General features: G+C 46.3%; 1 protein-coding gene across 2 annotated transcripts in view; it reads left to right on the top strand.

The window, feature by feature from the left end:
- Positions 1–15,502, top strand: part of OGFRL1 (opioid growth factor receptor like 1) — an 88,090-nt gene that overhangs the window by 42,965 nt on the left and 29,623 nt on the right. For both annotated transcript variants that reach the window (XM_077289941.1, XM_077289942.1), the window contains exon 6: positions 7,849–7,994. In XM_077289941.1, coding sequence (XP_077146056.1) covers positions 7,849–7,994 — 146 coding nt within the window. The remainder of the gene's footprint in view (positions 1–7,848; positions 7,995–15,502) is intronic.

Below are 15,502 nucleotides of genomic sequence, written 5' to 3'. Positions count from 1 at the left end.
GTTCCTGCCCCTGATGGGATTCCCGTACTGAAATGGATGGTCACCTGTATTGGGTGAAAGGAAACGTCTCAGGCCCGACTCGGCGTCGGAAGAACAGGTCTCGTACCTGTGGCACTGGCCTACAGATGCTGGAAGTGACGTCCACGGGTCCCCCTGGGGCTCTGTGTACGAGCGGGCGTGAGCTGCACAGTCGGCTCTTTCCTGACTCTGTGCACTGTCACCCTCCCCCTGTTGCGCTCCACGGGCCGGCTCCAAGCTGGTCTCAGCGTGGTAGAGCCGCTGGGGCTACTTCCGGGTATTGCCGACGTCACTGGCAAGATAACTGCGCCGCAAAGCATGCTGGTAGACGTGCCCAAGTGACGTCAGTAAGGTACGCCAGAAGCAAGATGGCGGCGCCCTATGCGATGCCGGCTGGAACTGGAAGGAAGGCCCCACTGGCTACCTCTTAAGGGCAAGCAGCAGAGCAGGTAGCTGCTGAGGCCAGATCATTGCATCAAATGAGGATGGACAAAAGCGATTTGCAGTAGCCAGCACAGCCGACTGCTCACCATCAGCGTGGACACAAGGGAGGTAACCGTTCAAGTGGCTGAAGCAGCGACCGACCCAGCCAGAGGAGCAGGGCATTCCAGGGCTCCTCTGTGTCCAGAGAGGATACATCATTTGTCCCACCGCAGTCTCCGAATCCGGTACCCTTGATTTACAACTGGTGGTGAGTGATCTCCATGAATGTGATGTTGTTAATGAGCCCCTATTGTTTGTTTAAATGGGAAAGAAGAGGAACAGGGAATGTGTTCTATGCAAAGGCCCCGTAGCAGTGGATTGGCAGAAAGACCTCTGCCCTGACTACATCCACAGGACCATTAGTGTAGAGACTCCTGATTCACAGCAAGCCTTAGATCCATGATTAGGTCCGAAGTGGAGGGCTCCCTTAAAACCCTGTTGAAAAAAGGGAAGAGAAAGCGTAGAGAGGTTCCCTCTAGTTCTGACTCTTCTTCAGACTCGTCACAGGGTGAGAACTATGCTGAATCCTCATCTTCCTCCTCGTCTGACAGTGACACGGGAGGTAGACCATGTTTTCCTCTGGAGGACACGGATAGACTACTTAAGGCCATTATGACTACTATGGGCCTAAAGGAGGAGAAAGTGGCCAAGTCCCTTGAGGACGTCATGTTTGGACAATTGGAGGAGAAGAGAAAATGAACCTTCCCAGTCAACGCTAAAGTCCAGGCCCTCATTAATAGAGAGTAGAGGAGGCCTGAGAGATCTGGGGCCTTGCCCTCATCTTCACAAAGAAGATGTCCCACACATCTGCATCCTTCTCTTCAAAGAGATAAGTTCCCTAGGATGTAGCTGTATCCAGGATTTCTAAAAGGTCAGCGCTTCCCTTAGAAGATTCAGGGGTACTCTTGAACCCTTTAGATAAAAAGGCAGATACTTATTTGAGACACACATGGGAAGCAGCAGCAGGAGGGCTGAAACGGGCGATCGTGGGTTCTTGTACCGCACGATCGCTTAAGGTTTGGCTACAGCAGCCGCAGCATTCCTGGTGGATACATTCGCTGACTCTGAGGCTGGCAGCCAGGTCTGCTGGTCTATCGAACATGGCAAGGCTCAAGGGCTGTCCAGGAGACGGTATATGTTCCTTACTGTGTGATGGGCAGTTTTTATTCGGGGAAAAAGCTGGATGAAATCCTGGAGAAAGCAGGTGACAAGAAGAAGGGATTTCCCAGGTTCTCAGGGGAGCAGAGAAGATCGTCCTTTATGTAGGAAGAAATTCAATACAGGACATTCTCCGGGGGGGGGCGGGGGGGGGAGAGAAGGAAGTGGGAAGATACAGGGAAAAGGGAGTCTGGATTCATGTTCGGTGGTCCTCCTTCCACTTCCAAGAAGTTCTCACAATGGTGCCAGAACAGCAGTAGGGGGAAGGCTTTCACTCTTTTTTTTCGGGCCTCGGAGAACATCTCCAACGCCTGGGTCCTGAATATAGTGAAGGAAGGCCTGAGGATAGAGGTTTATCATCCACCAAACGGGTCTTGTGCGAGGTTCCGGGCAAACCGAAAGGGAGAGTGTTTTATTCCCCTCTCTTTTTGATTAAGAAACAAAAAAATAAACGGTTGGCTCATTCAGAACCATCATAACTCAGAGGTCTCAATTGCTGGGTGAAAAATCATACCGTCAAGATGGAGTCAGTGAGTACAGCCATAAAACTTCTCCATCACAACTGTTTTATGGTGGTAGTCGACTTGAAGGATGCATACTATCACATCCCGATCCATCTGGACCATCAGAAGTGCCTGAGGGTAGCCCTACATATTCAACGAGAAGTCAAACATTTTCAGTTACGAGCGCTTCCTTTTGAATTGTCAGTAGCTTTGAGAGTATTCACCAAAGTGGTAGGAGAGGTGACTGCCTTCCTCTGTATCCAGAACACCGTTATTGTTCCTTATTTGCATGACTTTCTGATAGTGGGAAGATCAGAGGCGCAATGTGCAGCGCAGTTGAAGTGTGAGCGACCTTACAAGAACTGGTCTGGATGGTGAATACGCAAAAGTCAAGGCTATAACCCCTAAGGGTAAAGACCTTCTTGGGCCTTGTCCTGAACTCAGAGCTGCAGTCTTGCTTCTTGCCCAAAGGCAAGGTAGAGAAGGTGGTGAACCTAGTCTCGGCAGCCATAGAACTCCCACAGATTGTTTTTCTAAGGGTAATGTCCCTGTTGAGAACCTTAACGTCCTGTATCCCAGCAGTCAAATGGGCCCAATTCCATACCAGATAGCGGCAGAGGGAGATACTGTCCGTACAGAGATCACTAAAAGGGTGTTTAGAAGGGAGAGTAGGTCTTTCTTCAGAGGTCAGAGACTTCCTCAGATGGTGGACGCACAGAGAGAATTTGACATCAGGAGTTACATGGGAAAGGCCGATAAGCAACATAATCACGACAGATGCGAGCATCTCGGGGCACACCTAAGAGGACAGGCAATTCAGGCGTTGTGGGCGCCTCCAGAGCTGGAGACCTCATCAAATCTTAAAGAACTGTGGGCGGTAGAAAGGGCTCTAGAAAGCCTTCTCCCTCTCCTCCTGGGTCACCATGTCCGCATTATGTCAGACAACCAAGCCACAGTGGCATACATCAATCACCAGGGAGGAACAAGGTTCTCCTCCCTAATGGTAACAGCCAACAGCATTCACCAGGTGGCAGAACAACATCTCTTGTCCCTTACGGCACTACACATAAGGAGGGCAGAGAACGTTGAGGCAGACTTCCTGAGCCGCAACAGACTGAAGCAGGGGGAATGGGCCCTAAACCCCAGAGTGTTCCAACAGACAGTCCATCTGTGGGGAGTGCTGGAAATAGATCTGTTTGCCAACAAAACAGGCAGGTAAAAAGGTTCTATTCTCTAAACCCCAGGGAAAACCCATTTGCAGTAGACTCCCTCTAGATTCCCTGGAACTTCAAGATTGCTTACGCTTTTCCTCCAGTAGCCATGATTCCAGCGGTAGTGAGGAAAATCAGAGGGGATCAAGTGAGAGTGATTATGATTGCCCCCTTCTGGCCAAAAAGACCTTGGTTTTCCCTGTGAAGGACATTGTCCTTATCAGACCCATGGATCCTGCCTGAGATTCCGGACCTTCTCAGTCAGGGGCCAATATTCCACACCCAATTAAATAGCTTCCATCTATCTGCGTGGAATTTGAAAGGGCACTACTGAGTAGCAGGGAGTTTTCACCAGGTCTAGCTTTCACCTTGCTGAAAAGTAGGAAACCCATAACAACAAAGATCTACGGCAGGACATGGAGAAAATTCCTGGAATTTTTAGGAAAACCATTAGGCCAAAACCCTCCAATCGGTCCCATCCTAGAGTTTCTGCAGTCGGGCTTTGAGCTGGGGTTGGCTAAGAGTATCCTTAAGGTCCAGGTGTCTGCCTTGGGTGCATTGTACAGTTGTAACCTTGCTGCTAACACATGGGTGGCAAGGTTCATAAAATCCTGTGATGGGTCCATTCCAATCCCGAAGGATTCGCAATGGGATCTGAACATGGTATTAGATGCTCTGAGCAAGGAGCCGTTTGAACTCATACATGACTTGTCAGTAAAATATCTAACTTCAGCCCGTAGGGTGAGTGACTTACAGGCCCTTTACATAAATCCTCTTTCTACTCAAATGAGGATAGAGTTGTTAAAACCTGATCCAGCTTATCTTCCCAAGGTGGTATCAAAGTTTCATCAAAGTCAGGAGATTTTTACTCTCCTTCTGTGATAACCCTAAAACTCCGGGGGAGAGGAAGTTTCATAATCTTGATGTTAAAAGGGCACTGTTAGAATATATGTCAATGAATAGCCAGTGGAGGAAAGGCCAGTCCCTATTCGTAGCCTTCCAGGGTAGTAGGAAGGGTTACGGGGTGTCGAAGGTTACCATTGGCAGGTGGATTAGGGAGACTATAAGGGTATGTGTCCACGTTCAGGAAACGCTGAGTTTTTGACGCAGCGTTGAGCAGCATGCATAAAAAACGCAGCGTCCAGATGTTACAGCATAGTGGAGGGGATTTCATGAAATCCTGTCTCCACTATTGTCATGATTCTCAATGGCGAGAGAACATAGCCCAGCATATATGAGAACTAGCTCTTGGAAGATGGAAACTATACTGACCATGAACTAAACCTGCCGCACAACTAGAAGTGGCCGGGTAGCATGCCTACGTTTTTTAACCCTAGATGCCCAGCGCCAGCCGGAGAACTACCTAATCCTAGCAGAGGAAAAGACAGTCCTGGCTCACCTCTAGAGAAATTTTCCCAAAAGGCAGACAGAGGCCCCCACATATATTGGCGGTGATTTTAGATGAAATGACAAACGTAGTATGAAAATAGGTTTAGCAAAATCGAGGTCCGCTTTCTAGATAGCTGGAAGACAGAAAGGACACTTTCATGGTCAGCAGAAAACCCTATCAAAACACCATCCAGAAATTCCTTTAAGACTCTAGCATTAACTCATAACACCAGAGTGGCAATTTCCGATCACAAGAGCTTTCCAGACACAGTAACGAAACAGCAGCTGTGAACAGGAACAAAATGCAAAAACACACAAGGACAAAAGTCCAACTTAGCTGGGAGTTGTCTAGTAGCAGGAACAAGCACAGAAGGCTTCTGATTACATTGTTGACCGGCAAGAAACTGACAGAGGAGCAAGGTTATATAGCGACTCCCACATCCTGATAGGAGCAGGTGAACAGAGGGGATGATGCACACAAGTTCAATTCCACAAGTGGCCACCGGGGGAGCCCAGAATCCAATTTCACAACAGTACCCCCCCCTCAAGGAGGGGGCACCGAACCCTCACCAGAACCACCAGGGCGATCAGGATGAGCCCTATGAAAGGCACGGACAAGATCGGAGGCATGAACATCAGAGGCAGTGACCCAAGAATTATCCTCCTGACCGTATCCCTTCCATTTGACCAGATACTGGAGTCTCCGTCTGGAAACACGAGAGTCTAAGATCTTTTCCACAACGTACTCCAACTCGCCCTCAACCAACACCGGAGCAGGAGGCTCAACGGAAGGCACAACAGGTACCTCATACCTGCGCAACAATGACCGATGAAAAACATTATGAATCGAAAAGGATGCAGGGAGGTCCAAACGGAAGGACACAGGGTTAAGAATCTCCAATATCTTGTACGGGCCGATGAACCGAGGCTTAAACTTAGGAGAAGAAACCCTCATAGGGACAAAACGAGAAGACAACCACACCAAGTCCCCAACACAAAGCCGAGGACCAACACGACGACGGCGGTTGGCAAAAAGCTGAGTCTTCTCCTGGGACAACTTCAAATTGTCCACCACCTGCCCCCAAATCTGATGCAACCTCTCCACCACAGCATCCACTCCAGGACAATCCGAAGATTCCACTTGACCGGAGGAAAATCGAGGATGAAACCCCAAATTACAGAAAAACGGGGACACCAAGGTGGCAGAGCTGGCCCGATTATTGAGGGCGAACTCCGCCAAAGGCAAAAAAGCAACCCAATCATCCTGATCCGCAGACACAAAACACCTCAAATATGTCTCCAAGGTCTGATTAGTCCGCTCGGTCTGGCCATTAGTCTGAGGATGGAAAGCAGACGAAAAAGACAAATCTATGCCCATCCTAGCACAGAATGCCCGCCAAAATCTAGACACGAATTGGGTCCCTCTGTCAGAAACGATATTCTCAGGAATACCATGCAAACGAACAACATTTTGAAAAAACAGAGGAACCAACTCGGAAGAAGAAGGCAACTTAGGCAAGGGAACCAGATGGACCATCTTAGAGAAACGGTCACACACCTCCCAGATGACAGACATCTTCTGAGAAACAGGCAGATCCGAAATAAAATCCATCGAGATGTGCGTCCAAGGCCTCTTCGGGATAGGCAAGGGCAACAACAATCCACTAGCCCGAGAACAACAAGGCTTGGCCCGAGCACAAACGTCACAAGACTGCACAAAGCCTCGCACATCTCGTGACAGGGAAGGCCACCAGAAGGACCTTGCCACCAAATCCCTGGTACCAAAGATTCCAGGATGACCTGCCAACGCAGAAGAATGAACCTCAGAGATGACTCTACTGGTCCAATCATCAGGAACAAACAGTCTACCAGGTGGGCAACGATCAGGTCTATCCGCCTGAAACTCCTGCAAGGCCCGCCGCAGGTCTGGAGAAACGGCAGACAATATCACTCCATCTTTAAGGATACCTGTGGGCTCAGAATTACCAGGGGAGTCAGGCTCAAAACTCCTAGAAAGGGCATCCGCCTTAACATTCTTAGAACCCGGTAGGTACGACACCACAAAATTAAACCGAGAGAAAAACAACGACCAGCGCGCCTGTCTAGGATTCAGGATTAGGACTTGATCTCTGGCAGGAGGGTGCTGCCAGCAGTGGTCCCTCCCTAAGGTGTTTCAGATTGTACAAAAGTCTCTCAGGTGTGCTGTCATGGGTGAAGGGAAAACACCAAGGTTACTTACCGGTAGCCGTTTTTTCCAGAACCCATGACAGCACCCATATATTTCCCCCTTCCTTCTCACCTTTGAGTGTGCATTATAGTTTGGGTGTTTTTATGATGTGGTGTTGGTTATATGTGTAATTAACAGGGAGGTCCTCTCATGCTTTGTAACCAAGTGAAGCGGGGAGAGAGGTACCGCCATTTTATTTCAGTAGGTTCCTGTCCTGGCTGGGCAGATCCTTCTCTCAGGTGTGCTGTCATGGGTTCTGGAAAAACCTGCCACTGGTAAGTAACCTTGGTGTTTCTTAGATCTTTGTTTTAGGAAAAGTAAAATGTTGAGACTTTTTTTGTAAAAATTTCCCCTTTTATCTTGCAATATATTTTGGGGAAAAATTCAGCAGTTTAATGCTAAATATCAGGAGTATGGAAATAATTCTGCGCTCTCTATCAAGTCACGACAATCCAATAATAAAGTAATATGTAGCTTTATTGTCAACATGTTGTCACACCAACGCCTTCTTGTATGGTTGTCTTGAAGGAGCCTCTGTGACTCTGAAACGCGTTGACAATAAAGCTACATATTACTTTATTATTGGATTGTCCTGACTCCAGAGAGTGCAGAATTGCTGCCATTCTCTCGACCTTTATTGTAACCTATTTACTGGATAAGACCCTATTGTGCTTTTGTATAGTTCCAGGCTAACACACATTACAACTGCAGGAGCTTTATTCACACAAGGACACCTCTGTTGTGAAATGTGTTGCGTTATGAGACATACGTGTAGAGTATTGGGCATGATTGTGATTGTGTGTAATCATTGATGAGCGTAACTTGTAAAAGTAAACCTTTTTTTTTTTTTTTCCTTTAGGAATTTAAAAAAACAAAAGAAGCTATTAAGAGATTTATCTCGGCGTACAAAATGATGCTGGATTTCTTTGGCCTAAAACTTGTGGACAAGAATGGTACTGTTTCACGGGCTACAAACTGGCAAGATAGATTCCAGCATTTGAATGAGTATGTATATTTTAGAATCATTGTCATCAGCATAATGCACTTATAATTGACCAAGGATCATTCATAAAAATATTTATAAGTTAGAAAGCAATAGTGTAAGTTTATTCTGGTAAAAAGAAAGTATGCTCTACAGTGTTTATAGGAGTATTCCCATGTCCAAGATTCTACACAAGTTGTAGTAGGTGTAATAATAATATTAGCAAATACATCCAATTACAAATTTACTATAGTTCTTCTGATTCGCTTCGTCTCTTACCCCAAGTGCAGGGCGTTGCAGTAGTTTAGATTTCCATGGTTCCAGCCAGTCATATAGTAAGTTAGTTGCTAGTAGTTGTAATCATGGATACCTAAGCTACTGTAATGCCCTGCACATGGGGTAAGTGACATAGCTCATCAGGAGAACTATACTACATTTCTAGCTGGAGATATTTGCTAATATTATTATTACACCTACTACATTTTGGTATTAGACCTTGGAGGTGGGAATACCCCTTTAATGTAGAGACACATTTTACAAGACCTCTTTAACCCCTTCATGACCTTGGGATTTTCCGTTTTCCCGTGTTCGTTTTTCGCTCCCCTCCTTCCCAGAGCCATAACTTTTTTATTTTTCCGTCAGTTTGGCCATGTGAGGGCTTATTTTTTGCGGGACAAGATGTACTTTTGAAAGACATCATTGGTTTTACCATGTCATGTACTAGAAAACGGGAAAAAAATTCCAAGTGAGGCGAAATTGCAAAAAAAGTGCAATCTCACACTTGTTTTTTGTTTGGCTTTTTTGCTAGGTTCACTAAATGCTAAAACTGACCTGCCATTATGATTTTCCAGGTCAGTACGAGTTCATAGACACCTTACATGACTAGGTTATTTTTTATCCAAGTGGTGAAAAAAAATTCCAAACTTTGCTAAAAAAAAAAAAATTGTGCCATTTTCCGATACTCGTAACGTCTCCAATTTTCATGATCTGGGGTCGGTTGAAGGCTTATTTTTTGCGTGCCGAGCTGGCATTTTTAATGATACCATTCTGGTGCAGATACGTTCTTTTGATCACCCGTTATTGCATTTTAATGCAATGTCGCGGCGACCAAAAAAACGTAATTCTGGCGTTTCGAATTTTTTTCTCGCTACGCCATTTAGCGATCAGGTTAATGCTTTTTTTTTTTAATAGATCGGGCGATTCTGAACGCAACGATACCAAATATGTGTAGGTTTGATTTTTTTTTTTTTATTGATTTATTTTGATTGGGGGAAAGGGGGGTGATTTAAACTTTTATATTTTTTTTATTTTTTTCACATTTTTTTTAATTTTTTTTTTTTTACTTTTGCCATGCTTCTATAGCCTCCATGGGAGGCTAGAAGCAGGCACAGCACGATCACCTCTGCTACATAGCAGCGATCTGCTGTTCGCTGCTATGTAGTAGAAAATCAGGTGTGCTGTGAGCGCCGACCACAGGGTGGCGCTCACAGCTGCCGGGGATCTGTAACCATAGAGGTCTCAAGGACCTCTATGGTTACAATGTACAGGCATCGCCGACCTCCGATCATGTGACGGGGGTCGGCGATGCGCTCATTTCCGGCCGCCCGGCCGGAAGAGCAGGTTAAATGCCGCTGTCTGCGTTTGACAGCGGCATTTAACTAGTTAATAGGCGCGGGCAGATTGCGATTCTGCCCGCGCCTACTACGGGTACATGTCAGCTGTTCAAAACAGCTGACGTCCCGGCTTTGATGCGGGCTCACCGCCGGAGCCTGCATCAAAGAGGGGCTTCTGACCTCGGACGTACTATCCCGTCCGAGGTCAGAAAGGGGTTAAGGCTGTATTGAGCTAAGATAAAAAAGATCTGATCCTGTGGCAGTGATTTAGCTCCAATCCTGCTTTTGGTAATAAATATTTGGCTCTTACTTTGAGCTGCAAGATAACAATGTCAATACAACTTTTAAAATTAAGGATGTGTTGCAGTCAGTGTATTTTCCAGGAGCGTACGCAAACCAAATACCAGATATATTGCCAAAACTCAATGTTAATACAGTCTTGAGAAAATTTTAAAGGGGGTGCAGAAAATCTTTAGTTAACCCTTTGTGACATGCGCCGTACTAGTACAGTTAGGTCCATATATATTTGGACAGACAACATTTTTCTAATTTTGGTTATAGACATTACCACAATGAATTTTAAACAAAACCATTCAGATGCAGTTGACGTTCATCCAATTTTACTGTGGATACCCTCAAATGAAAGCTGAAAGTCTGAAGGGTTTAGGAGTTTCAGCTCCTTAACATGTGCCACCCTGTTTTTAAAGGGACCAAAAGTAATTGGACAATTGACTCCAAGGCTATTTCATGGACAGGTGTGGGCAATCCCTTCATTATGTCATTCTCAATTAAGCAGATAAAAGGCCTGGAGTTGATTTGAGGTGTGGTGCTTGCATTTGGAAGGTTTTGCTGTGAAGTAAACATGCGGTCAAAGGAGCTCTCCATGCAGGTGAAACAAGCCATCCTTAAGCTGCGAAAACAGAAAAAACCCATCCGAGAAATTGCTACAATATTAGGAGTGGCAAAATCTACAGTTTGGTACATCCTGAGAAAGAAAGAAAGCACTGGTGAACTCATCAATGCAAAAAGACCTGGGCGCCCACGGAAGACAACAGTGGGGGATGATCGCAGAATAATCTCCATGGTGAAGAGAAACCCCTTCACAACAGCCAACCAAGTGAACAACACTCTCCAGGAGGTCGGCGTATCAATATCCAAATCTACCATAAAGAGAAGACTGCATGAAAGTAAATACAGAGGGTTCACTGCACGGTGCAAGCCACTCATAAGCATCAACAATAAAAAGGCTAGACTGAACTTTGCTAAAAAAACATCTAAAAAAGCCAGCACAGTTCTGGAAGAACATTTTTTTGGGCAGATGAAACCAAGATCAACCTCTACCAGAATGATGGAAAGAGAAAAGTATGGCGAAGGTTTGGTACAGCTCATGATCCAAAGCATACCACATCATCTGTAAAACACGGCGGAGGCAGTGTGATGGCTTGGGCATGCATGGCTGCCAGTGGCACTGGGTCACTAGTGTTTATTGATGATGTGACACAGGACAGAAGCAGCAGAATAAATTCTGAGGTATTCAGAGACATACTGTGTGCTCAGATCCAGCCAAATGCAGCCAAACTGATTGGTCGTCGTTTCATACTACAGATGGACAATGACCCAAAACATAAAGCCAAAGCAACCCAGGAGTTTATTAAAGCAAAGAAGTGGATTATTCTTGAATGACCAAGTCAGTCACCTGATCTCAACCCAATTGAGCATGCATTTCACTTGTTAGAGACTAAACTTCAGACAGAAAGGCCCACAAACAAACAGCAACTGAAAACCACCGCAGTGAAGGCCTGGCAGAGCATCAAAAAGGAGGAAACACAGCGTCTGGTGATGTTCATGAGTTGAAGACTTCAGGCAGTCATTGCCAACAAAAGGTTTTCAGCCAAGTACTAAAAATGAACATTTTTATTTAACCCCTACCCGACCTGTGACACAGCGTATGCGTCATGAAAGTCGGTGCCAATCCGACCTGTGACGCATATGCTGTGTCACAGAATGATCGCGTCCCTGCAGATCGGGTAAAAGGGTTAACTCCTATTTCACCCGATCTGCAGGGAGAGGGGGAGTTGTACTTCAGCCCAGGGGGGGTGGCTTTGCCCCCACGTGGCTACGATCGCTCTGATTGTCTGTTGAAAGTGCAACAGCCAATCAGAGCAATTTGCAATATTTCACCTATGAAAATGGTGAAATATTGCAATCCAGCCATGGCCGATGCTGCAATAGCATCGGCCATGGCTGGAAATCATGTTCTGCCCCCCCCCCACCGCCCCCGATCTCCTCCCCAGTCCTCCGTTCTGTCCGGTACCCCCCTCCGTCCCCCTGTCCGCTCCCCCGTGCTCCTGTCCGCTCCCCCCGTCCTCCGATTTCCCCCCCCCCCTGTGCTCCGATCCACCCCCCTGTGCTCCGATCCACCCCCTCATACTTACCGAGCCTCCCGAAGTCGGTCCGTCTTCTCCCTGGGCGCCGCCATCTTCCAAAATGGCGGGCGCATGCTCAGTACGCCCGCCGAATCTGCCGGCCGACAGATGCGTTCCATGTACATTTTGATCACTGTGGTAAACTTATCACAGTGATCAAAATAAAAAAATAGTAAATGACCCCCCCCCTTTATCACCCCCATAGGTAGGGACAATAATAAAATAAAGAAAATATTTTTTTTTTCCACTAGGGTTAGAACTAGGGTTAGGGGTAGGGGTAGGGTTAGGGTTAGAACTAGGGTTAGCGTTAGAATTAGGCTATGTGCACACTGTGCTGATTTGGCTGCGGATTTACCGCGGATTTACCACGGTTTTTCTGCGGTTTTTCTGCAGATTTCACTGCGGTTTTACAACTGCGTTTTCTATTGGAACAGTTGTAAAACCGCTGCGGAATCTGCAGAAAGAAGTGACATGCTGCGGAATGTAAACCGCTGCGTTTCCACGCAGTTTTTTCCGCAGCATGTGCACAACGTTTTTTGTTTCCCATAGCTTTACATTCAACTGTAAACTCATGGGAAACTGCTGCGGACCCGCATCTGCGGAATCGCTGCTGCGGACCCGCAGCTGCGGAAACGCTGCTGCGGACCCGCAGCTGCGGAAACGCTGCTGCGGACCCACAGCTGCGGAAACGCTGCTGCGGACCCACAGCTGCGGAAACGCTGCTGCGGACCCGCAGCTGCGGAAACGCTGCTGCGGATCCGCAGGGTTTTCCGCAGCGTGTGCACATACCCTTAGAATTAGGCTATGTGCACATGGTGCGGATTTGGCTGCGGATCCGCAGCGGATTGGCCACTGCAGATTCGTAGCAGTGTTCCATCAGGTTTACAGTACCATGTAAACCTATGGAAAACCAAATCCGCTGTGCCCATGGTGCGGAAAATACCGCGCGGAAATACTGTGCTGTATTTTCCGCAGTATGTCAATTCTTTGTGCGGATTTCGCAGCGTTTTACAGCTGTTCCTCAATAGGAATCCGCAGGTGAAATCCGTATAAAAAACACTGGAAATCCACGGTAAATCCACAGGTAAAACGCAGTGCCTTTTACCTGTGGATTTTTCAAAAATGGTGCGGAAAAATCTCACACGAATCCGCAACGTGGGCACATAGCCTTAGGGTTAGGGTTGGAATTAGTTAGGGTTGGAATTAGGGCTAGGGTTGGAAATAGGATTAAGAATAGGCTTGTGGTTAGGGTTAGGGGTGTGTTGGGGTTAAAGTTGTGGTTGGGGTTGGGATTAGGGTTAGGGTTGTAGTTGGGGGTGTGTTGGGGTTGGGTTGTGATTAGGGTTATGGCTAGAGTTGGGATTAGGGTTAGGGGTGTGTTGGGGTTAGGGTTGGGATTAGGGTTAGGGGTGTGTTGGGGTTAGTGTTGGAGTTAGAATTGAGGGGTTTCCACTGTTTAGGCACATCAGGGGTCTCCAAACGCAACGTGGCGCCACCATTGATTCCAGCCAATCTTGCGTTCAAAAAGTCAAATGGTGCTCCCTCCCTTCTGAGCCCCGACGTGTGCCCAAACAGTGGTTTACCCCCACATATGGGGTACCAGCATACTCCGGACAAACTGGGCAACAATTATCGGGGTCCAATTTCTCCTGTTACCCTTGCGAAAATAAAACATTGCTTGCTAAAACATAATTTTAGAGGAATAAAAAATGATTTTTTATTTTCACGGCTCTGCGTTGTAAACTTCTGTGAAGCACTTGGGGGTTCAAAGTGCTCACCACATATCTAGATAAGTTTCTTGGGGGGTCTAGTTTCCAAAATGGGGTCACTTGTGGGGTGTTTCTACTGTTTAGGCACATCAGGGGCTCTGCAAATGGAATGTGACGCACGCAGAACACTCCATCAAAGCCTGCATTTCAAAACGTCACTACCTCCCTTCCGAGCCCTGACTTGTACCCAAACAGTGGTTTACCCCCACATATGAGGTATCAGTGTACTCAGGACAAACTGTGCAACAACTATTGGGGTCCAATTTCTCCTGTTACCCTTGGGAAAATAAAAAATTCTGGGCTAAAAATAATTTTTGAGGAAAGAAAAATTATTTTTTATTTTCACGGCTCTGCGGTATAAACTTCTGTGAAGCACTTGGGGGTTCAAAGTGCTCACCACACATCTAGATTAGTTCCTTGGGAGGTCTAGTTTCCAAAATGGGGTCATTTGTGGGGGAGCTCCAATGGTTAGGCACACAGGGGCTCTCCAAACGCGACATGGTGTCCGCTAACGATTGGAGCTAATTTTCCATTCAAAAAGTCAAATGGCGCTCCTTCCCTTCCGAGCCTTGCCGTGCACCCAAACAGTGGTTTACCCCCACATATGAGGCATCGGCGTACTCAGGAGAAATTGCCCAACAAATTTTAGGATCCATTTTTATCCTGTTGCCCATGTGAAAATGAAAGAATTGAGGCTAAAAGAAATTTTGTGTGAAAAAAAAAAGTACTTTTTCATTTTTGCGGATCAATTTGTGAAGCACCTGAGGGTTTAAAGTGCTCACTATGCCTCTAGATAAGTTCCTTGGGGGGTCTAGTTTCCAAAATGGGGTCACTTGTGGAGGAGCTCCAATGTTTAGGCACACAGGGGCTTTCCAAACGCGACATGGTGTCCGCTAACAATGGAGATAATTTTTCATTCAAAAAGTCAAATGGCGCTCCTTCCCTTCCGAGCCTTACCATGTGCCCAAACAGTGGTTTACCCCCACATGTGAGGTATCGGTGTACTCAGGAGAAATTGCCCAACAAATTTTAGGATCCATTTTATCCTGTTGCCCATGTGAAAATGAAAAAATTGAGGCTAAAATAATTTTTTGGGGAAAAAAAAGTACTTTTTCATTTTTACGGATCAATTTGTGAAGCACCTGGGGGTTTAAAGTGCTCACTATGCTTCTAGATAAGTTCCTTGGGGGGTCTAGTTTCCAAAATGGGGTCACTTGTGGGGAAGCTCCAATGTTTAGGCACACGGGGGCTCTCCAAACGCGACATGGTGTCCGCTAAAGATTGGAGCCAATTTTTCATTCAAAAAGTCAAATGGCGCTCCTTCCCTTCCGAGCCCTGCCGTGCGCCCAAACAGTGGTTTACCCCCACATATGAGGTAATAGCATACTCAGGACAAATTGGACAACAACGTCCGTAGTCCAGTTTCTCCTTTTACCCTTGGGAAAATAAAAAAATTGTTGCTAAAAGATCATTTTTGTGACTAAAAAGTTAAATGTTCATTTTTTACTTCCATGTTGCTTCTGCTGCTGTGAAACACCTGAAGGGTTAATAAACTTCTTGAATGTGGTTTTGAGCACCTTGAGGGGTGCAGTTTTTAGAATGGTGTCACTTTTGGGTATTTTCAGCCATATAGAACCCTCAGAATGACTTCAAATGTGAGGTGGTCCCTAAAAAAAATGGTTTTGTAAATTTTGTTGTAAAAATGAGAAATCACTGGTCAAAT

This window comes from Ranitomeya variabilis, chromosome 2 (genome assembly GCF_051348905.1).
Source record: "Ranitomeya variabilis isolate aRanVar5 chromosome 2, aRanVar5.hap1, whole genome shotgun sequence".
NCBI lineage: Eukaryota > Metazoa > Chordata > Amphibia > Anura > Dendrobatidae > Ranitomeya > Ranitomeya variabilis.
Note: the sequence above shows the minus strand (reverse complement) of the source record. Positions and strands in the feature narration are given on the sequence as shown.